Genomic DNA, 23715 nt, shown 5'->3' with positions numbered 1-23715 from the left:
GTGGAACAAAGCCTGATCAGGTCACCTTTAAAAAGGCATTAATTCAAAGCTTAGGTCACACTTAGTCAGTTTTCTGTGCATTCTATAATGCCTCAGATGTCACCATAAGCAAGAGAGAGGGCCATTGGGATGCTGCAGGCAGGCATGTCATGTTCCAGCATTGCCAGACACTATGGAGTAAGCTGCTCCACTGTGTCCCGACTGCAGAGAGTCCAAGATCCGGTCACCCTCGAGTGACCACACCAGAGCAGGACCTACACATCAGACTGGTCCATCTGAGAGATCTTTTCAGATCTGCCACCCGTACTGCTGCTGAAACTTCCAGCAGGCACAATGCCCTCATCAGTGACAGGACAGTGAGGCTCCATTCTGCTGGCCTTAGAGCAAGGGGACCTGTCAGAGGCCCTCTGCTCACACCTCCTAGACGTCACACCAGACTGGCTTGGGCCAGACAGAGGCGGCAATGGACTCATCAGCAGTGGCATCAAGTCCTCTTCACAGATGAGTCTCTCTTTAGCCTGTTCCACGCAGACGGGAGGGCCAGAGTGTGGAGGAGGAGGTGTTGCATTTCTTTTTTCTATCCGTATAGATTTTGGTCCCCAATTTACGCAAAAAGTGTTTATTAGTATTTTTCTATGTTAGTTATTGACTCAATAAAAGATATAAGATATAAAGATATAAATATTTTGTTTAAGTTCAAGGAATTTAATATACAGTATTTGTTAGTGTTAAAACAGAGTGTTTTTTAATTATGCCAAACCTCTAAAGAACAAATAAGCATTTCCTAGGATTTCATAGAACTTTGAAGGCCAAATTGAAGGTCAAAAATGGAATGGTCATTAAACCAGTCCATAAATGCTTGTGCAATGACACAGGCATTTTCAATAGCTTTCCAGAAGAAAGGCAAATGATTTTTTTAGCACAGGGGATTAAGAAGCTGTAAAATAGCATATACAAGACCATGCACTCTCCTGAGGAATGTGAATAAAGCCGCAGAGACAGCCTGTGCATTAGCACCTTAAACCCAGGTGCCACACTTTCTCACTTGGAAATCAGTTTTGTCACAGTCCAAACACTGTTATACCTATATATACCTTGTCTTCTATGAGCTTCTGTAGGGGCTAAAGAGTAGACACACACAAAGCATTATGGGATTAATTCATCACTTAAAACGATGGCTCGGGAATGTAATTTTATTTGAAATAGCAACAAATTAACCTTATTTTTTAACAATCACAAAAAGTAAATAAACAAAGCCCAAGGTTCTATTGTAAAAAAAAACTATGGATAAGAACATACCTTAAGAACAGCTATTTTTGTAAAAACAGTGACAGTCTGCAAAGAAATTGAGCTTAAGCGATCATCTGATTTCAGATTGGAAGCCTTCCTGTACATTTATTTTTTTGTTGTCATCACATCAATATGTAACAACTCAAGGGAAGACATCACAGTGATAATGGTTTTCACCTCGAGGCCAGGTTGGATATTGAGTATACGGAAAACTTTAGGAATATTCAAATCAGCTCTTTCACAAAAAGCTTATATCTGCATTAACACCAGCACCTTTGAGTACTTAAGTGATTAATAATATATACTGCAAAGGAACAAGTAATAGGTTTATTCCATGCTGAAAAGAGAAGAGAGAAACACAACGTTTTGGCTGTGGAGCCTTCTTCAGCCTTCTTCACCTGAAGAAGGCTCCGTGGCTGAAACATTGTGTTTCTTTCTTCTCTTTCCAGCATGGACTAAACCTTTTACCTGTTCCTTTACAGCCTATGCATGCTGACACAGCTACACACCTGTAATAATATATACTTATTTCTTAACAAGACAGGCTTTTAGAGTTCATGTCTAAAGGGCTATGAGCCAAAGCCTCAAATACAGACACAGCAGCTGTATCCCTTAACCATGTACACTACCTTGAATTCTCCGGTCAGTCCAGATATGGGTGCCAGCATTTGATGGGTGTTTAATCAGTTCTTTAGCGTCTTTAACAGGACTTGTGTATTCTGATTGAATCAGCTCCAGCCCAGCCCCAGTCAGATGAGTAGTAATTTGACTTAGTACTATACTATTACTTACTTATACAGTACTACTGTGTAATTAATGTCACTTTAAATTAAATATGGTTAAGATCATATAAAATGAATTATACTCGCACCTAAATGTCTGATGCATATTATTTGCAGCACTAAAGTTTATCTAATATTCCAAACTGATTTTTTTCATTGATTTTTTTACGTTAAAAGATCGCTATTAAACTCAGTCATAATTATGAGCAATCTCCATGTGTGCCATCACGCCATTGTGTTAGGTGACATTTTAATATCTTTAAACAAGTCACAACTGTTGATATTCATACTAATGCATAAGCAAACCATTATCACTTGTAATATCAATTTTCCATAGTGATACAAAACCCTGTTTGTGTAAAATCTGAATAAAGAGAGACATTAATAACCAGAGCTATTTCTTGATTCTTCGCATTGAGAATTGCAGTCATTATGTTCTGGCAGTTTAACTGCCTTTCCATTGAATTGCAACGATGTTGCCCCATTCAGTTATTATAATGGAACTACAAACAAATAAGTACTGTAGTTCATTAGGTCAAAGTCACAGTGAAGACATCAGTTTAAATCAAATGTATTTCCTCAACAAAGCATTTGTAGTGAATGTGACATTTGCTGTTAGTGGAAATACTTGAATTTTTTTGTGAAGATACTGTATTGTTACAAACTAGCTGGCAGAAAATAACCAAACATTACACAAGACGTGTTGTTTTATTTTCAAGCACAGCTCTGATGATGGAGTAAATCATCATGCCCCAATTTTAGACAAAACATATAATTATCAACAATAACTAAACTACACAAGTGTTACTCTGACAAATAGGCACCAACAGTGGGTTCCATATTACTAATAATGGAGACAATTACTGAACTCTGTCCTTTGATCTGAGTGCACCTCAAACAGAAGACCTCAACAAACCAAATAAAGAAAACTGCATCTTAAGAAAAATGGATACTACCTAGGACTAAATCTCCCTCTCTAAAACATGGATGCCCACAAGTGAATGGGATCCAATTTCTGAATTCTAACAATACAACAATTCTACAATATTATACTGTAAAAAGGTAATTATAATTTCCTATAATAAGACCATAAACTCTTATAATAATTCTCAGATTACCTAGAGAGAATCTTGTCTAATTTAGTTTGATCTATCCCCAGCCCCCTGAAAGCTTACTAAAAAACAGTTAATTTTGAGATCACGGGTCTATCATTTGTGCTCAGTACCCAGAACAGATACTACAACATACAGAGACTATGAAAAGCCATTTTGCACTGGCTGAGTCTGACAGCACATGCAAAAAGAGTTCCTTGCTTTTGCTTTTTGAGATGTACGACTCAACCCAACAGGATAGGTGTCACAAGCCGACAGATTAGAAATGGTGCATAACATTAATAACATTTCGGAGACTTCTATGAATATCTCTTAGACAACTACATATGTTTGTATAGGTTTCATACACAATAACACTAATATTTTTCCAAGTGGACATTATCACATACAGTTCAAGTATGTAGCTGTGTCAGGCTGCGAAGGAACATGTAAAGGTTTATTGTTAACACTCTTTTCAGCATGGAGTAAATCTTTACTTGTTCATTATCATGTACAGTACCAACAAAAATGAAAGTTTAATGTCACACATGACCTCCAAATATGTCTTCTATCAAACAATAAGATCTGGATTAAGAGCTAGGTACATCTGTGCCGCTAACTGTTTTACTGGAGTTCTTTGATATGTTTTTGCTAAAGTGCATTTGCTCTTACTATACCAACATGGGCAACTTGTCTCTTAAATTCACTAGCATGCCTTTGAGATCATTTTCCTTAATTTTGAAAATGTTTCCAAAAAATTTAAGAGAAATAAAAATCTTTCCTGTCCTCGCTTAATACCTTGGTTTCAGGTCTGATCAGCATAATTTTTTACTGCTCTTGTTATAGTGTGCTTAAGTCATTCTGCTTAGAATTTCAGAATTCAAAGCTCCTGTTTACTGGAGCCAACACTATTTCTTGAGAAAAAGATTTAATTTCCATGCCATATTTATACAGAGTAATTGTTACCTCTGTGGTGAGTCTGATCTGAATCTTCTCATTTCCCCCCTCAGCTACTGTACGCTTTTAGATTTTTTCCTATGCTATGCAATAAACCTGTGAGTTTTTTTTTTTAATTTCCCCAGTAAGGTATTTCTTTTCCTAATCTTTATAAGGAGATTCCAGGAGAGCAATTCCCTTGTTATGTTATGGAGCCCTGCTGTGGTTTATATGGAAGTACATTATACTGTATCTTTGTAGCATTTTGTCACACTGTTTAATCTGAGAGAGATCTGAGACAGCAATGATGAACCTCTTTGCCATCCAGGACTCAACCCAGTTCTTGAAGTGTTTCGCAATGGACTCAAATGCTTCCCTTGACACATGCTCAAGTTCACACTTGGCTGAAAGTTGTACCGGACCTCCTTGCTCCTCTTGGCTTTGCTCCTCCTGTGCTTGGATAAGATAAGGCAGGACAAGACGCAGGACCGCTTGATAGCCCCCTTGCTAGCTGAGATGAACATGGTTTGGCAGCTGGTGAAGATGCTCACATAGAAGAAATGTTTATTGTTGAACCTCCAAGGGCTTATCTTCTTGTCACATGTTATGAGGGAAGCTATGAGGCACAGGCTTCTGGTTAAAACATTTCCTCTGGCAGTTAAAACACTGGAACAGCCTCATTTGACCCACTTCATTCAAGTGAGCTCAGATTTGTGAGCTTAGAGACGCTCTTTCTTCTAGTCGTTACCTTTCATAGAAGAATACATGACTGGAGGCACTTTCGGTATCTCTCGTGTATTTCTTTATCATTACTTACAGAGGAAGGGAACTAATTTGGACTGACCCAGCCTTTTTACTCTAACCTTTATCAGCATATTTCTGAATCATTTTGTATACTTTCATTTTGCATCAGTTTGCAACTTGTTGGAAGCACTGATTTAAATAAGTTTTCCCCTGTAAAGGCATTGGATATAGGATGGAAAAAACAGGGGCAGTTAGTATATTAACACCGCTTGTCAATGTCACTGTCACATCTCAAAAAGATGACTTTGAGCACTACATTCTGGGTTTAGCTCTCTTCTCTGGGGCATCAGTTCAAGACATCTGCAAAAGAGTGGTATGAATATTTGCGATGTTATATTAGTGGAATGTGCTAGATTTCACCATCCTTTATTCCATCCTTTATCGCTAGGGTGCTATTCTTATTCTTATTATATACTGTAGTACAGTACTTTAATACTGAAGGTATGCTCTTTCAGGGTAAATGTACAGTATGGTGGTTTTTCACAGCACTAGTACATTAAAGATCAATAGAATGTTATTTATCCATGAATAATAGTGTAACATTAAAAACACACAGCAATAATTATTCCAGAAAACACATACGTGAGTAAAAACATACATATACTGTATGAAATAACATATCAACCGACTTCTGAGGTTGCTGTGTGTCCAATGTTTGGGCCTAAATTAGCAGGTCCATGCAGGATTCCTACTTAGCTGCTGGGGAGTAGGTCTTTCCCAAAAAAGGACTTGACTAGAGTCAATTGCGCTATTCTCTCAGATTTAAGATTGTGTTTTGTCTGTTACTGTCGTTCATGTATAGTATTATAATTCTGAGCCTATGTCTTTTATTTGACTATATCTTTTTTTACTCTGTAAGGTTTATGTTATATCCCATAGTGTGATAGATCATTTAACTATGTACTTTAGTATTACATTGTATTGTAATTGTACATTGTACAGGCAAAGAAAGAGGACGATTGAATCTCTGTAAAAGCCTTGACTTTGCGTCAAATTAAATTTTTTGTACAAACTCTTTCCTGTAGGTTGAAGACTATATTGTAGACATATTGTAGACATGTAGACATGTACTATGTTTTCATTGATAAGAGTGCATGTTGTCTCTGCCTTTAATATTTTAACAGTCATTTCAAACTTACATTTAAAAAAAATATTTTCTCCCCTTAAATTTTCAACTTTGTAACTGAGAGTTTGAAACTTTGACATATATTATTGAAAACCATTCTTTATGCTGTTTAAAATTTCTGAAGTGCTATTGTGCATTCTGGTGTATTTTGCACCTGTGTGATCCTTCAAGAATGATTCTGTCTCATTAAAGAAACTCTCTATAATTTGTTTGAAATGATCGAGAAGTGCTCTTTCAACTTTCTACTTCCACAAGATGTAGTGATAAGATTGATTCATTACTAGCATGGTTTGTGGTGTCAGTCAAAGATCAGCCTTTCTCATTATGTCTAAAAAACCTCTAGAAGATTGGTAGAAATCACCTTATGACCTCTGCTGATATGTGATAAGGCAGAGCAAGTTAACTGCCTAGTCTTGACTATAAAGGGAGCTAAACTAAAGAAAAACAGCTTTACACACCTTCAAGACAGAAAAAAGTAGGTAATTATTCTAAAAACTATGGAAGACAAGGATTAGTGGAGCATACTTAAGAGGATTTAATTCAGATAGATAGATATACTGTACTCCCTCTTTCCTGGAACAAATTATGGAATACCAAAATTTATTGTAGTCTTAATCTACAGTTGTGAAGTTTTTTAATTAAAATAACAGTGTCCTGTACATAAATTGTGCCTCTCATTAGAAACATCTGTAAAAATCTAAGCAAGGAGTACATAATTACATATTGGTGCACAATGAAAGGCAAGTCTGTTTTACAACAATTATTTCACCAAGCATAAAACTGTATGATACAGTTACGAGATTTGTTAACTGTTTGTCATCTGATTTAAAAACAGTAGGTGCTTATTGTTTGAGATTTTAATTTAGTCAAATTAATCTGATTAAGAATACCTGTATAAATGACAATTCGATATATTGATTTTTAATTCATATGGATTTTAATTAAAATAAGAGCAGCAAAAGATACTAACCACTAAAGTAATGAAGATTGTTTCCTGTCACCATGTGAATGTGACCAGTGAGTAAGAGAATAGGCCTGGAGAGTCATATTTGTCAAATCCATCTGCATGATCGTTTTCAGACTGTGGTGACTACAGCACAAGAATTCTAAGGAAGAAATAATCTGTGATTAAGCGGTATGACTGTGTCACACCATCTGCATGAAATGGTAAATATCTGAATGCGTAGGGGTAATATTCTGAGAAATTATATTTATTCAAGCAAGCCAGTTCGGAAGTGTTGATTTCCCAGCAGAACAATGTGAAACTATGCAACACAAGGTCTACAATGGTATAACAGCTGTAAATCAATGTTGAGATCTTGCCAGGTCCAACTTTCCTCCTGACCTGACTACAGTGGAACATCTGTAGGAGAGCTAAACAATGCCATCAACAGGGAACAACTGTTAATGACCAAACTCAGTCACTTGATTACAGCTTTACAGGAGTAGTGGCAGCACATCCCATAACAGACTATGCAAAGATTGATCAACTGTACTGTATGAGTCAATGCAACCAGAACTGTGTTGATGCTCAGGCAGATCATACCAATGGTATGTAATGTTTTGCAGATCCCTTGTGAAGCACTATACAGTATATTTAATATCTACAGTATGCTCTACATACATATGCGTATTGTTTGGCTTGAGGAGACAGCTGCATTTAATAATGTTTTCACTTTATAGCTCGACCGCCCTACCCGGTGGTGCTCTACTTAAGACAGCGTCAAACTACAGGACTTGACACGACTTCTAGTTGGAGAGCATGTCAAATTTAACAACTGCAGTTGCTGAATCTTTCTGCCTTTTCTGTCCTAGAGGTTGTCAAATTATACAGTGTGACTTGGAAGCGCAGGGGGTGACTAATTACACGATTCCCTCACGACTTTTCATAACGGTTCCAAATCTCATGCATATGAAATAAAAACGTATTTTAACTTCTGAGACGGACTCCTGGCTGTCTTTAAGGGGAAGCAGGAAAAATGTATCCTACATTGTTCACAAAAATTCACAACAATCTATTAACTGTCACATAAAAAGGCATATTAATTACCATTATTTTCACTGTTTGGTGCTCATCCTGTTCTATACAACACAAGGGATGACATAGTAAGGTGTGACAGTTCAGCCAACAATTCAGTTTTTTTAACACATAATACAGTATAAAACTTTCGAAGAACATTTTTGTCTTTCATACTTATTTCCACACAGTAATTTCCCTCCTAATGGCCTTTAAGTAGAACGTCCTTTTTGACAGAAAATCAAGACTCATGATGTTGAAATACTGTGACAGTGTGTTGAGGATTTTACATAACATAGCTCTCCATGTTTCAGTATCCTAGAAAAAAAATTGTTATATATTCAAAATAGACCTAATAAGCTCTTTAAAAGCCACACAGAAACTCTAATCTGTCATTTTATTAGCAATTTTAAGAATATACAGCTATCCTTCAGGCAACAAAAACAAAGTATATACAGTATTTTATTCAAAGAATAAAAATATATGAATATTGAACTTGCATTAGCTAGTTGAAAATGAAGTTAACTTGCATTCACTTTTCATGAGTTTCCAAATGTAATTTTCATCCACCTCTTTTCAGTATGCCTAATTAACTGCTCCTTGAAGCTGAGAGACTATTAATACCTTTTTCTATGCTAACCACAGATTTTTCCCACTGTATTATACCTCTTTTTGCTGCCTCTGACCTCAAATTCACAAGTGTTTGCCGTGGTGTTTTTTACAAACAGCTTCTATGTCAGACATTGATTACCAGGTCACATTCCGTCTTGTCACCAAAAAACAGATGCACTGTGTTAGAGCGGTCTCATTACTGCATTCTGCACTGTACACAAACCAGTACTTCAATCAACGACATTTGGAAAGCAGAACCCGTCTTCTTCCCACTTCCTCTGAAAAAAGAAACAAAGACCTTTTGTAACATTTTACAGGCTACCTGTGTGGAAACATATTCTGTTTCAGTCAATTAAATGATTCTGAGTTTGGTGGCTTTCTGGCCATTATAAATAATGAAATGTAATACTATATTAGACAAGATGAAAGAAAAAGAGCTGTTCATTTTTTGAGATCATTGAACAGTTTGCGATGAAAACTTTTTAGACAAAAGACTTCACCTTTTTATAGCTTGAAAGCACCATTGCTTTAAGCTTCTTTTAAAATATTTGACAGACACTCCATTGTAGATTCCGCATATTAGAATAATGCAGGCAAATCTTTTAAATGTGCTTGAAATGCAAGAGTCAGTGTCTAGTTTACAACAACTGAAAACTGATAAACCGCAAGGGATTCTTTTCAATGAAACAAGAAGGATGATGTCATGGGAAAAACATTCTATAGTAATTCTGAAGAAACTATCTACAGTAAGTAGCTGATTTAAGTCAGAGAGCATCTAACAGATCACTTTCCAGAGGCACTTGGGTTTGTGTGATAATCTTTTGTCAGATCTCCAAAACCTTTGCTTTTAAAACATTTGCAAAACAAAACTGTAAATAACATTGCTACATATTACAAACTCTAATAACCGTATGTGATCAAATCTGTTCACTGCAATGTTCAACATTAATTAGATGCTGGTCTTAATAAAGAATTAGAATTAAGTCTTACTTGTTGGCACATTGTTCTTCACATAAAAAAAGTTACATTTAAAGACAAACCAGGTCACACACTCAAAAGCAGATCAAGGTCCTCATTTGTTTTTGTTAAAAATGTTAATTAAGTTCAATTTTTCCTTCTTTAAACTTATTTTCAAAAGAGAAAGAAAATGGGACATATTTTATTTTTGTCTTTCATAGCATATATACAGTACAGTAGTTTTATCAAAGGCTGTCAGACAATACCTTTTTGCAGATGGGCTTTTATTGCTCTTTGACATTTGTTTACCACTGTGTCATAGTACAGTTATTCTAACAGATACAGCACTACTGTACACTTTTGAATGTTTTGAGGACTGCCATTGGGTGTCTCTCCTTTTCTGCTATACTTGTTTTTGTGTGTTATGTGCAGTGTGTTATGTGTTCCCTTGAGCATTTGTTTTAATCTGGGACAAGTTGCATTCTGTCACACAAAATAAAGTTCCCTTCCCTTTTCTTTATTTTGGATATAATATGCCATTCAAGACATTCATCATATGTTTACATCAGAACCATGGGCATTGCTAGACATTAAGAGAAGGGCTAAATTTCTGCATACCAATTCCCAACGTTTCAAAATTATTGGGTGTTCTTGTCTTAACCTTTGCAAAACATGTTTCTGCCTCCTTCGCTCCTTAACAGGATAAATATTACTTTTCCATCTCTTAATGAAGGGTTCATTAATAGTAAGAATGTGTTAAGGAAATGCATTTCATTTATCTTAGCAGAGCATTTAATTGCACACACATTTTATGTCATTATTGTTTGATTGGTTTAGATCTTATTGTTTTGTTATCTATGGTGATAGATTTTTCATTTTTTTAAACCTTTCTATCACATGACACCTTTAATCAAACCCATTCTCAAATAGCTCAGATTCAGCCTTGGTAGAACCATTTCCTACCATTTGTATCTTAATCTTTTGGAAAAGGCTATTCTCTTCGTGTACAGTAATTGAAGACAAGCTATATGAATGCTGCTGTCAACTTTGTCTACGATTTACAGTTTTCTTAGGTTTTGCTCCGGTTTTGGAATTGACTTGCTTACCATTGTTGAGATCACTGGATCTTAATGAAAACTTTCTGTTCCTATTAGAATTAACATTAAGTGCAGATATTAAGGTATATTTTGTAAGCCTGCAAAGGCACAGGTAAAGGTTTATTCCAGTTTGAAAGACAAAGAAAAGTGACACAGTGTTTCAGCTGTGGATCTTTCTAAAGGCGGGTTTACCAAATTACAGTTTTATCCATTTCTGTGTTCTGATTTGTTTTAACTTAGCACTGTGGAATTAAACACAACTCATTCCCATGCAGATTGAATGCAGATTCCTAACCTCTCAATGAATAATATGTGCAAATATAGTCAGATGTTACTAAGATAAAGTAAGATCATGGGAAACATAGAGCTTGAAGAAGGTACCCATAAAAAGAGTATTGATGTAGACTTGTCTTTTGAATATAAGTACAACAATACATAGGCAAACAAAATGTAGGGATATATGGTAAAAATACAGAATTTAAGTCAAGAGTGTTATGTTAAAATTGTACAGTGCACTAGTTAAACCTAATTTAGTATACTGTGTTTAGTTTTAGTCACCATGATACAGGCATATTGCTGCTTTTGGAATAAAATTGGATTCAAATATTGAAAATCTTCGAAGGCACTTATGAGGTTAAACATCTTCACATCTTCAGAATCAACATTAAAAGACAGATCAGGGGCATAACTGAAAACTAAGGAAAAATGCATTTAAAACTGAATGCAAAGGCACTTTTAAAAACAAAAAAAATACTAGATGAGATTACAGTTAGTTCCAGTAGACAATTATTTAATAAAAGAAACAGATGAGATAAATGTGCCAAATGGCGTTCTCTTGTTTGCAAACTTTCTTATGCTCTTATATTCACCAAGGGTGAATATATTTTATTACATTAAATAAAAATAAAGGCATTACTTTCAAACCTTCAAAACATATATATGCCATTTAATTTGTGTATTATGGATGAAACTGAACTATTACATCTTTAAAATGAACTTTGGACAGTAACACTCAAATAATAGAGGTCACACATTTAAATTTTGAACAATTAGTTTTCTCTACCTGTGCCTATTAAAAGGGTAAGGTTCAAGATACAGGACTCACTTTTTACCCAGCGGTGTATATAAATGGTCACACATTTCTGAGAATTATCAATTAAGTCTGCAGTCTGCTTAGGCTACAGTTCTATGAAATCAAATTTCAGATTTCTGTTTACTTCAGCATAGTGTAGATTAGGTAGATGTTTTTTCACAGTATTTTTAATAAAATGCTTGTGTTTTGCAGGTTTTCCAGATTGCATATGTAATAATAAAGGCTGCTAATTCTCCTCGACCTGGAAATTGGGTATTGGAACGCTCATTGGATGGTGTTGCCTTTACACCCTGGCAGTATTATGCAATTACTGAGACAGAATGCCTTACCCGCTTCAATATAGTGCCAAGAACAGGACCGCCATCCTATACCAAAGATGACGAAGTAATATGCACCTCCTTTTATTCAAAGATCCACCCCCTGGAGAATGGAGAGGTAAGTACAAAGTTAAAAAAGAAAAGACGTTGAAAAGGTTTCATGAAAGCCTGCTTTGTATAACATATCTGAGTTCAGAGTGAAGCAAAACCTGAAGCACCATGAAGGCTGGAGCCCAGATCTTAATGATTTTCTGCAGCTAAGCTGCAACCAGCTATAAACTCAGCAAGTTCTTTCTTGCTCCACTGAACATTGCCTGCCACTCCAGGTCTTGTATTTGTAACCAAGTGGACATTCGCAGATTCACATTATTTTTCTAATAGGGTTCCAACATGAATACTAACAGTTCTGGAAATTTAATCTAATTTAAGTTAAATTTAAGTTAAGTCCCCACAAATTATATGCATCTGTGTACTTATGCAATAGATTAGTCAGGCCAGAATCTGTTTATCTGAAGGCTTTCAGATTTCCTGATGGATACATTGCTCTCTCAAAAGCTTTAGAACATCTCAGTTCTTGAAACACTTGTCTCGTGTCTTTAATTTTAGCTTTGCACTTTGTAGTAAGCTATGTAGTAGATTAAAAATCTTTGTATTATATATTCATTGGGGTTGAAATAAGAAGCTAAGATTGCATAGCCATACTATAAAACTTGTCATAAACAATAGCAATTCAAAGAAAATTGTTCTTCATTGCTTGAAAGTCACTTGTCATAGCTAAATTGTATCAAAAATGGCAAATCTAAATTACCATACTGAGTATGGAGTATCACACGCGAATTGCAGATGATCATTCCAGCCTTTTTTCTCCCCAAGTGCAAGTTGCTGTCAAAAATGGTAATTGTACAGTATATGGTATTAAATATATCTACTTAAAAAAACAGGTCCTTGAACTCAATTTAAATATTCTGTCAAAACAGAAAGCACAGATTGGTTTAGATCTTAAATAAACAGAAAATCATTTCCCTGAGACTTTGTACATTGTTTTCAAAACCCACATCCTTAACAAATAACATACATACAGTAAGTATTAGCAAAAAGGAAAATAGGCATTTTGCTGTTTTTACACAACTGCATATTATGGAAAGCATACATTGTATCTATTATCTTTAGCTTTATCTATTTCTTTTTATACATTGTAGTCTCACCAGGATTGTTGATGAATTTCTGATGTGTTAATAAAAGCAAGAATCATTAACAGAATCTGTAGAAATGGCTATTGTGTAAACAAAATGTGCCAAAATCACAAAAAATCACTAAAGCTAAAATATACCTGTTTGATTCAAGATAATCTGTGCTCACTATTTCAAGCATGAGTGTATTCCATCTAACTTAACCATGCAGAAGAATTTTTACTGCATGTCAATTCAGCTTTTAATTGACATTCAGATCAGACCCAAGAAAACTTTAATGCTATGATCCTATTTAGAAAATAACCAGTTGTAAACATGTTAGATGGAAAAGGAATAAGGGAAAATAAATAAGGAATTTTGTGAATATCATATTTAAATATCTGATATCTAAAGGCTTTCAGCCAAATGTAAACAAGAAGAATCACATGAAATCATAATGCAAAAAATACAAATGTTTTAATAACGTATTTTTGAAATACAGCCCTATTGTATAAATGTAGATTGTATCTATAGCAAATTGCATGTGGAAATTCAATTAATTTTTATGGTAAAAATACTTGTTTTCTTTATATAATTTTTCTTTTCTGAAGAAAACATCTAACCAATTTGTAACATGTACTTCAGAATGTCAGTTTCAGATTTCCACAATGTATTTGTTTATGTTGGTGTCTGACTGCATGACAGAAAATACAGGGGAAATGACAGCTAATTCGATGACTCCGCCCCCTATTCTGTCTTTGTTTCCAGATATTGTGAAGGACATGAAAACTCCTATTACAATCCTAAATGCTCTATGATTAGCAGTGAGGTGAAAGTGCTGATTTTAATTGACAATTAGGGAAGAACAATGTACAATGTACTGTAAGTCTCATTAATAATAACTTGAAATCTTTCCGGGAGGAGAGGGAATTTACACTGACACCCACACTATTAAATCCCCTGACTTATGTAGGACTGCAGGTATTACTGATATCCTTTCTCAATGAGGTTTTGACACTAGTTATTTTTAATATACGTTATTTGTTTCCTGAGCTGTGTATGGAGATAATTATGTCTTTACTATACTGTTTTATATTTTCATGGATTAAAATTATCTGTATAAATTATAGAGAATAATCATTTAAATGGGAATTTGTAATCCTGAAAAAAACCCTGAAAATATTATTCTGATAATAACTTTTGCTCCATCATGCCCACAGAGGAGATAGAGAAGTGACAAATTACTATTCCAATTGAATCAAGGGGGAATTTATAGAGATAACAAAGTGGAATTAAACCAGAACACTGTGGTTAATATACAGTACTGTATGCACTATTTAGGAACCTGCTACAGGATCTTTAATTCCCAAATGATCAGGGACCTTGCTTCAGCATTAATAATTTATCACATAACAATAATAATTTTGCCGGTGGTGGTGTAATGTTTAGAAGCCCCACCTACAGCATCCACCAGGTTCCAGGTGGGGCTGCACATTGTTGGTGGTGGAGGGGAGTCCCCATTACCTGTAAAAGTGCTTTGAGTGGAGTGTCCAGAAAAGCGCTATATAAGTGTAAGCAATTATTATTATTATTATTATTATTATTATTATTAATTACTATACCAGCACTTTGTTTCTTTTTCCTCTGGCATAGTGATCAGTGAAGATATATACATCTAAATAAAATCTATTGGTACACTTAACACATGAATGGACTATCTATTATTTTTAACATAGTGTAACGCATACGGCCGGCATTACAGGTTGTGCAAGCCGGCTTGCCAGCGCAGTGATGTCACCGCCCTTCCCTGTGAATAGTAGGGACCTCACCCACCGGCCTGAGGAGAGATCTCCCTTTAGCTCAGCTGGCTGGGTCCCTGTTGAGTGATGCCGGAGGCCTGGGTTTGAGTCCCCAGTGGTGGGAGGCTAACCTGTGGTGTCAGTGGTGAGGGCGCATTCCCATGTGAACTTGAAAGTGCTACAATATTTTCAATTAGTACAGTAAGTACTGGAGTCAAAGCTTGCAGTTACCCAAACATATGGACTGACCTCACTGCTACTGTACCTAACTGAGACACAGCACCTTACAAAGTTAATACTGGATTCTAGACAATAAGAGACAATTCATTGGATAGACTGAGATCTATTTCCAGACTTTCAGACTTTGCCTGTAGGATATTCAAACAACAAAATATTTAGATAAATAAAAATGGTCTGAATGGTCTGCACCTGTTTATTGTTCTTATCCCACTGCCACTGATCTCTCCCATGGTTGTGGTTTCTCTTAATGATAGACTTATGATTAGGTGCATAGAACACTAACCTCTCCCCCAACTTGACCTGTGTTCTGCTAACTATTATCTAGACATGAAGGAGTAGAACTATTTAGCTTGTAGTCTGACTGAGTGAGCCATCTATGTGTCCCTATTGTTTTCTGCACCTACTGTATATTGGTGAAATGTTACAGAATGTTAAATGACTTTGTCATAATCTATATTGATTCAACTAGTAAACCCCCCAGCATGAAATAATGTAACAATATAATAATAACCACATTTATTTTATATGGTGCTTTTCATGGTACTGTATATCATCTTGTAGAGTTTCAAGAAGTCACAGCAAGTTCAATGCAGTTTTGAAATAAGTTTATTACGAAGACCTTCAGAGAGCAAAGCAGAGAGAAAGTTCCCTCTCAAAACATAGCTCTACAATCCAAAGCAACTGCTTCCCTTTTAATATACTGTATTATTGCAACAAAAAACCTGTCTGTGTTTCCTTACAAAGAAATACAAATATTTTGTTATCAAAAGAACATATCTGGAAATAATGTGTCCCATCATTTTAAATAGAGACCTCAATGCCTTTGAGCCACATGACAAGTATCCTACTTTTAACATGTAAGAAGAATAGTTTCTACAATCTGAAGGTAAATAAAATATTGAGATTGGTATGTATAAATTAATACAGTCAATTAAACAGAATTGAAAGTGGGAATATAAAAGTGAGTTTTAAGAAGAAGACGTGGAATTGCTAACTCTCTTATCTGATATGGGCTGGGATATTTCCCAGTCACGGAATGACAAGGAAAAAAGCACATTGTCCTTCGTTAAGTAAACATTGTGTGTATAGGGCATTAATAGTCCAAACCATTCAAGTACTGAAAGTTTCTGTAATTAAGTTACTGTAGTATTTGAAGTTATTAAAATAGATTATATATACTGTACTTATGGATTTTAGTTTGGGCTAAAATTCATGCAGCTGAGTTCTTAACATCCTGCAACTTACTATTAACATGTTTGAATAAGAAAGCAAACACTACAATGGTCAAGGCTGGAAAAGACAACAGCATGCATTATCTTTTCTTCTTCAGACTAGAGAGGTGTGTATGAATATATGATGAAAGTATTGATGTAATTCTAGGAAGATGTAGAAAAAACACCTTCAAAACACTGCAAAGATGAGCTTCACATGCAAGACTCAGGTCAGAAACAACCACAAGATTCTGATCTGAAATCTTGATGTGATTCCCTGAGCATAGTCAAACTACAGACTTTCAGATAGATACATATTTACATTTACTTCTAAGTAAGGTGACAAAGTAGTTCCTAATTAACATCTTGTTTTGAATAGATTTTACTTTGATTCTTGTCAGCACAGAATTGAAAGCTGATGCTGTACTTGAATAATCTGACACAGTGGTGAAGTACAGTATAAATTGGTTGTACCAAAAATGGAGCTTTGTGAGACTGCCAAGGTAAAGAATTGAAAAGTTTGTACATAGGAAGGCAGTGTGACTAGAATCCAAGGAACATGTGGGGGTGCTGATGTTGATGATCATTTTAGAAACCTCCTCAGGGGTAACAGCATGATACCCTCCAAGATATGGTGCACTAAGCTTGAGAGTACATAAATTAGTTTTTTAAGTGAAACTACAGGGTGCCTGGGGTTCCTCACTATAGCAGCAAAGGTTCAAAGCAGAGTCCCGAACAAAAGACGCACCCCCACACAAGGCTGAAGTCAAACAAGTCTTTATTGACTGGAACTATATATACTGCCTGCTGTATATCTGGTACAGCAATAAGGTTGGTCGATGTGCAGACTGAGGCAGCCAAAATAGTAGCATAGGGATATAATAATTCAGTTTGATGCGTGTTTCTGATTTTTAATTCGACTGTCAGTGAACCTGCAGCCTGCACTGCAGTCATGTGGCTGCTGTGGTGGCACCGCCGTCGGCCTTCAGCTCTGGAGCTGTACTGTTGTACGAGTGGCCTGTGCTGTGATGGAGAGACTGGAGTGGTGACACCGCCGCCGGCCTTCAGCTCTGGAGCTGTCCTGGTGTACGAGCGGCCTGTGCTGTGATGGAGAGACTGGCGTGGTGACACCGCCGCCGGCCTTCAGCTCTGGAGCTGTCCTGGTGTACGAGCGGCCTGTGCTGTGATGGAGAGACTGGCGTGGTGGCACGGCTGCCGGCCTTCAGCTCTGGAGCTGTCCTGGTGTACGAGCGGCCTGTGCTGTGATGGAGAGACTGGCGTGGTGGCACGGCCGCCGGCCTTCAGCTCTGGAGCTGTCCTGGTGTACGAGCGGCCTGTGCTATGATGGACAGACTGGCGCCGCGGCAGCACAGAGGCTTGTAAAGCAGCTATGCGGCTGGGCTCTGCAGCTCTGTGGCTGTATTTGAAAATAAACATCCCGCGCTGTGTTAAGGTGGCTGGTGCGGCAGCAACACAGCCAGTCTTCTGCCCAGAGGCTGGTTCAGTAGTGCATCAGCCTCCGCGGGGGCATAGTCTGATATGGGGGTCTTCTGCTGCTCATGCTTCATTCTCTTCTCTCCCTTCCTGGTTCGCTGCTCTTTTTATGGGAGCTGGAGTAGGGAGCATGGGTCATTAGTTATTATTGTTTTCCAAGCTAGTCATATAACTTTGTGTTGCATTGGATATATTTTAGATTAGATTATAATAAAACAATCCTTTTTGGTATGTGCTAATACTTTCTAATAGTTACACATAATTTACCAAATCAGTATTTCTTTTATCAGTATTCAAGATACAGTATCTGCTAAAATATAACATATAACAAATAACAATAATTTTTTGTTGGAGAATGTGAGTTTGCAGTAAAACATTGCAAAAAGTGAAAAAGAATGGGAAATGGTGGAATAGTTGTAAAATATTTGTACAGTAAGTATCATTTCTAATCCAGCAACATTTAAAAAAAAATTAAAGAGGGTCTGAATTCTTTTGCAAGGCTCTCTGTGTTGAAACATCATTATATAAGGACGTTGATCTATGACTGAAGTGTAAATAACTTTCTGTTATTTTTTTGTTTAGATTCACACTTCTCTTATCAATGGTAGGCCCAGTGCTGATGACCCATCCCCTGTCCTGTTGAACTTTACTTCTGCCCGGTACATTCGACTTTCGTTTCAGCGAATAAGGACACTAAATGCAGACTTAATGACTCTAGCATACAATGATCCTTTGGATATTGATCCAATTGTTACTAGAAGGGTAAGTTTGTAAATGTATCCTGAAAACGTGTTGGTGATCATTGCTTCTTTGATTCTACAAAGAACAGATATGCCAAAAAAGTTTGGTTTCTCAGAATAACTGCTTTATTTTTTGCTAACTGACAGAACTTGATGGCTTCAAATTCAAAATATTTAATTGAGAAATCTTTTAATTAGTATAGAAGGTTCACCTCATCATGTGTTGACACTATGGTCTGCACAATTAGTCACAAAGTTTCAGTGTTTTACATAATTACCTGAATGCATTTTTGAGTAAATAATATTTATTGGAAAAGTGCCAATCACTAAAGGCATATTAAATACCTGTGATTGTGGTATTGTTATTGATGTTTGGAGTAATAAATGCTGACTACTAATAAGTAGTTCTCTTAAAGGTAATGTAGTTTTGGAACATACTATTATATGATTATTTAAGACCCACAAGACTAAATAAGTTGTCATGAACTTTTCTATCATATCTTTTTTAATCCTAACCCTGCATGCATTTAGACTTTAAAACATCAAGCCAAGTGTTCCTAAAGTACTGGTTCAGACCATCAAAATGTTTACCATTTCTAATGAATTCCCCTTTTTTAAATTTAATTAATTTTCTTGAAGCATATACTTATTGATCTAAACTGTTTCACCTGCTTTACTTTTTCTATCTTTTACATATGTTGAGAGAGCATCAAACTAAAACTCTCTATGCATTTATGTTTTTAGAAAATGAGGTACAGTATTTGGATATTGTTAAGATGTTTTAGGTGTCATTTTATTTAATTTAACATTAATGATTGACCATTATGCACTCAAGTAACTTTATCTGTTGGAAAATCATTGAATCTGCTCATTATTGAGAGTTGGTTGGGCACTGATGAAGGGTGACCCCTTGAGTGTCAAACTTTATGAAAACAAGAAAAAAAACATAAAGTAACCAATTTTCCCACATAACAAGAGAACACTGCCTTCTTGTCAAGCAGTGGAGACAAGTTCTCTTTTGATACTAACTCTTATGTACACCAAAGCAATCGAGGAGGTCCAAGTGTGAAGGTCTGGGCAGGAGTCTCTAGTTACTACATAACTTCACTTATAGACATCGATGGCAACCTGACTGTATGGTGATACATGAAGTCCTGAGATCTCACTTGCTGTGCTGAATGGGCTCATTCTGATGTGATAGCATTGCATCAGAACATGCCCATCCTTACGCTGCTGCTGTAAAAGGTTCCTGGGAGACGAGAATGTAACAGTTATGTTGTGGATGCTATGCACTCCATACCTGAGCAACACTTCCAGTATTGGCCAATGGCTAACCAGTGACTCTCACTGTAGACTCCCTTGTTGAGCAATCCGGATTATGACAAATGCTAATCAGAATTATGGATTCATTTATATCATGTTTGTTCAGTAAAATCTTAATACACCTGCTACTTTTTTATCTTTTTCTTGATAAAGACTTTAAATTTGTTAAAGTTATATCTTAGAAGCCTTTTGAGAGAGTTATATCTTAAATGACTTTTGATGCTTATTTTAAACTTGTTTTGTTTTGAAGAGTCTATTTTATGTTCAGTCATTTTGCTTATTTTTATTTTTTTATACAGTATTACTATTCAATTAAAGACATATCTGTGGGTGGAATGTGTATCTGCTATGGGCATGCAAAAGCTTGCCCCTTCCACCGTGAGACTAAGGTTTGTGAATTTTGTACGTTTTCATGAGGATTTTATTATAATGTGCCGTCAAAACAATAAATGCATATTAACTATTTTGTTATTTAACCTTCCAGAAAATATTATACATTCATAATAGATATTATATAGGCTATAATCTTTACTTTACATATACAGTACTTTATCATGTTATACTGTACTATACTGTATTTATTATAATATATTAAATATTATACATTTACATTCATTCCGTGTTGCATTTATATTTTAAATGCTACTATCTTCTTTAACAAACTGTTTTTTATTCAATTTGGTTCTTGTAGAAATTTAGCTGTGAATGTGAACACAACACCTGTGGAGAAAGCTGTGATCGTTGCTGTCCTGGCTACAACCAACAGCCCTGGATGGCCGGGACTTTTCTAACACGGCATGTTTGTGAAAGTCAGTAACTGCAGAACATTTTCATCCTTTATTGAAAAGCGACTTTTTCTCCGACTTAGCAAATGTGATTCCGTCTTTAATAAAATTAGAAGTTATAAAATCTGAAAGGAAAACATATCAAAACTCTGTAGGAATAAATACATATTAAAAATGCTCACAATTCTATCAGTGTTTCTCAGTCAAATAAGATAGTTCATTAATAGAGAAAATGTGTTCTTTATAAACTATCAGAAAAGTAAATCACAGTGAATAGTCATAGATTGGTACCAAATTCTTTTTTTCAAAATAAAGACATTATTTTGGACGAAAAAGCTAATTTTTTGCAAAAGCCAGAAAAAATCCTCTATGACAGGTTATAATGAACAGTGACAAAGCTATTGTATTTTCATAACCTGAAATAGAGGGCAATTAAAAGGATTTTATTAGACCATAGGATACAGTATATCTGTTATCTGTTATTATATTTTGAGTCTAAACATATTATATGCAATTTGTTTAAAAAAAAACACATATAAACTACTTTTTGAGTAAAGATATATTATTGCTTAAAAACATATTGTGGATGTCCTTTCATGTCCTAAACACGATGGACTGCCAGACATGTAACCGTTGCAAATAAATAGCCATACTATATGTATTTTTATAAAAAAAATATAACAAGGCTGAAATGAAAACAAATCTATTTAGTGGTTTGTATGTGGCATTACATCATAAAAAAATACTATTGCATACCAGTGTTGTTTGTTGTACGTCTACAGACCCATAATGACGCCTTTGAAGTAATATCATTAATACTTTATAGTGTATTAAGTACTGGTGACACAAAAAGCAAAACCATTTTCTGTATTTCTACTCACATCACATTTGACAGAGTACTCTGTTTCCAGAATGCAATTGCCATGGGAAGTCAGAAGAGTGCTACTACAATCAAACTATAGCTGAGAGAAAGCTCAGTCTGAATGTCAATGGGGAGTATGAAGGTGGTGGCGTGTGTCTGAAATGTGTCAACAACACATCTGGAATAAACTGTGAGACTTGTGTTGATGGATACTTTAGACCAGAAGGGGTAAGATGTCAGTTTCTTGTTCTTAATTTAATATTGATAATCGCTTGAAAGAACTGATAAGTCATCTCTTTATTTAGTGGTGGCACTGCTGTTGTGGTTGGGATTAACAGGTGTATCGCTTATTTTTTTAGATCACCCCTGAAGACCCTGATCCCTGTGTGCCTTGTTCCTGTGATCCTTCTGGGTCTTTAAATGATATATGCGTAAAAGATACAACAAAAGCTGAAGGAGGTATTATGCATTGAATTATATATATATAATGGCACATAGCTTTTTTGATTTTGTTAAAAAGTGACTGACAGCTCCCAAGATGGGAGGTCTATATGGGGTCCCATGCAGAGCATACTGTAGGTTCTGTAAATCTTTTAACCAGCTCTGAACAGGATTCCTGAAACAGTGACTCCCAGTTGACAAAATACTACCAGGGTACTACTAGGGTTTTGATCTAGGCATGACCAGTGCTTTGCCAGACATCTGAGAGCTTGGAGTTTTGTCAGTTGGAGCCATGTATCTCCTCTCTTTGCTCTTGACATTGCGAGTACACATTCTCACAAGTAGAAGAAAACTCAAGTTACTGTCTTTTAGATGATCCAACTGTACTGCAGAAACACAGCACAATGCTGCTTGTGTCACAATACGGTAACTTTCTTTCAAGATGTGCATGTTGGTGTCTAAGCCATGGATGCCTTACTGCCCAGACTTGAGCCCTACTGAACATGATTGCAATGAACTAAATGACACATGGCATCCAGGACTCAGATCAGTGAACAGGCACATGTTTGCTAAGGTGCAACAAGAGCAATTGAACAGAATCCCACAGCGCAGCATATAATAGTGCATGCAGCAGTGGCTACACACTACTACCCCACAAGCTTTAGAGTACACCCACTGTTGATGATGAATGTTAAACAGCATGCTGTTTTATCACATCTCTTCAATAGAATGACTTTGAACCTGCTACAAAAAGATATTGTCCATTTCTTGTTAATAATATGTGAATTTGTTAACAACTATAAACAATGTGTCTTTACTCTTTAATCAGTTTGAAAGGTGTTGTAGATCCATTTATTGTGCCACAAAGTACCTTACCATGTAAACAAAAACATAACATGTATAAAGTTAAAAATAATAAACATTTAGATGTCTGGGTGTAGATTTCTATAGGTGTGTGTTATTGTGCATCAAAATTGTATTTATGGCAACATAAAGTACTGCATGTACATGCAGGTGTAGAGACAATTGCTAAGCATGGATCCACAGTTGTGACGTGTATTTTAATTCAATTACACTTGTAGAAATGTAATGTGTAAGACTGGAAGAACAAACATGCAGTAGTTTGGAACTGTGTGTAATATACTGTAACATACAGTATGCTAAACTTTAGGCATTATACAAAACCCTGGTGAAATTTCTCTGTAAACTGAAAAGTTAAAGAGGAGACACTTGTGTATCGCCTGCTTTTAAACTTGTTAATGCAGCACGGAAGATATTAATAAAGTAGGGCTTCCGGGCTCACCTGGGTTTGCGCCCTACACCCTGCGGTACCGCTGTGTACATACAGTACGAACATATTATGATATTCAGAAATATAAAAAATGTCAATATAGTGTCCATAATATTTGCTATTTTAGTTTTTATAAGAAATATTTATTTGTTAAAGAAAACTTATGGCAATAGCTGGATTTGAACACCCCACTTTAGGCTTATTAGTCACTCACTTAAGCCATCATGCCACAGACACA

The 23715-nt window shown here is 35.8% G+C and overlaps 1 protein-coding gene across 8 annotated transcripts in view; it reads left to right on the top strand.

Moving 5' to 3' along the window:
- lama2 (laminin, alpha 2) overlaps positions 1 to 23715 on the top strand; it is a 199738-nt gene that overhangs the window by 58046 nt on the left and 117977 nt on the right. For all 8 annotated transcript variants that reach the window (XM_015359827.2, XM_015359821.2, XM_069195960.1 and 5 more), the window contains exons 4-9: positions 11998 to 12240; positions 18618 to 18797; positions 20398 to 20487; positions 20790 to 20907; positions 21795 to 21973; positions 22105 to 22204. In XM_015359827.2, coding sequence (XP_015215313.2) covers positions 11998 to 12240; positions 18618 to 18797; positions 20398 to 20487; positions 20790 to 20907; positions 21795 to 21973; positions 22105 to 22204 — 910 coding nt within the window. The remainder of the gene's footprint in view (positions 1 to 11997; positions 12241 to 18617; positions 18798 to 20397; positions 20488 to 20789; positions 20908 to 21794; positions 21974 to 22104; positions 22205 to 23715) is intronic.

Source organism: Lepisosteus oculatus, chromosome 2 (genome assembly GCF_040954835.1).
Source record: "Lepisosteus oculatus isolate fLepOcu1 chromosome 2, fLepOcu1.hap2, whole genome shotgun sequence".
NCBI classification, from domain to species: domain Eukaryota; kingdom Metazoa; phylum Chordata; class Actinopteri; order Semionotiformes; family Lepisosteidae; genus Lepisosteus; species Lepisosteus oculatus.
The sequence above is the reverse complement of the archived record's forward strand: the minus strand, read 5'-3'. Positions and strand labels throughout refer to the sequence as shown.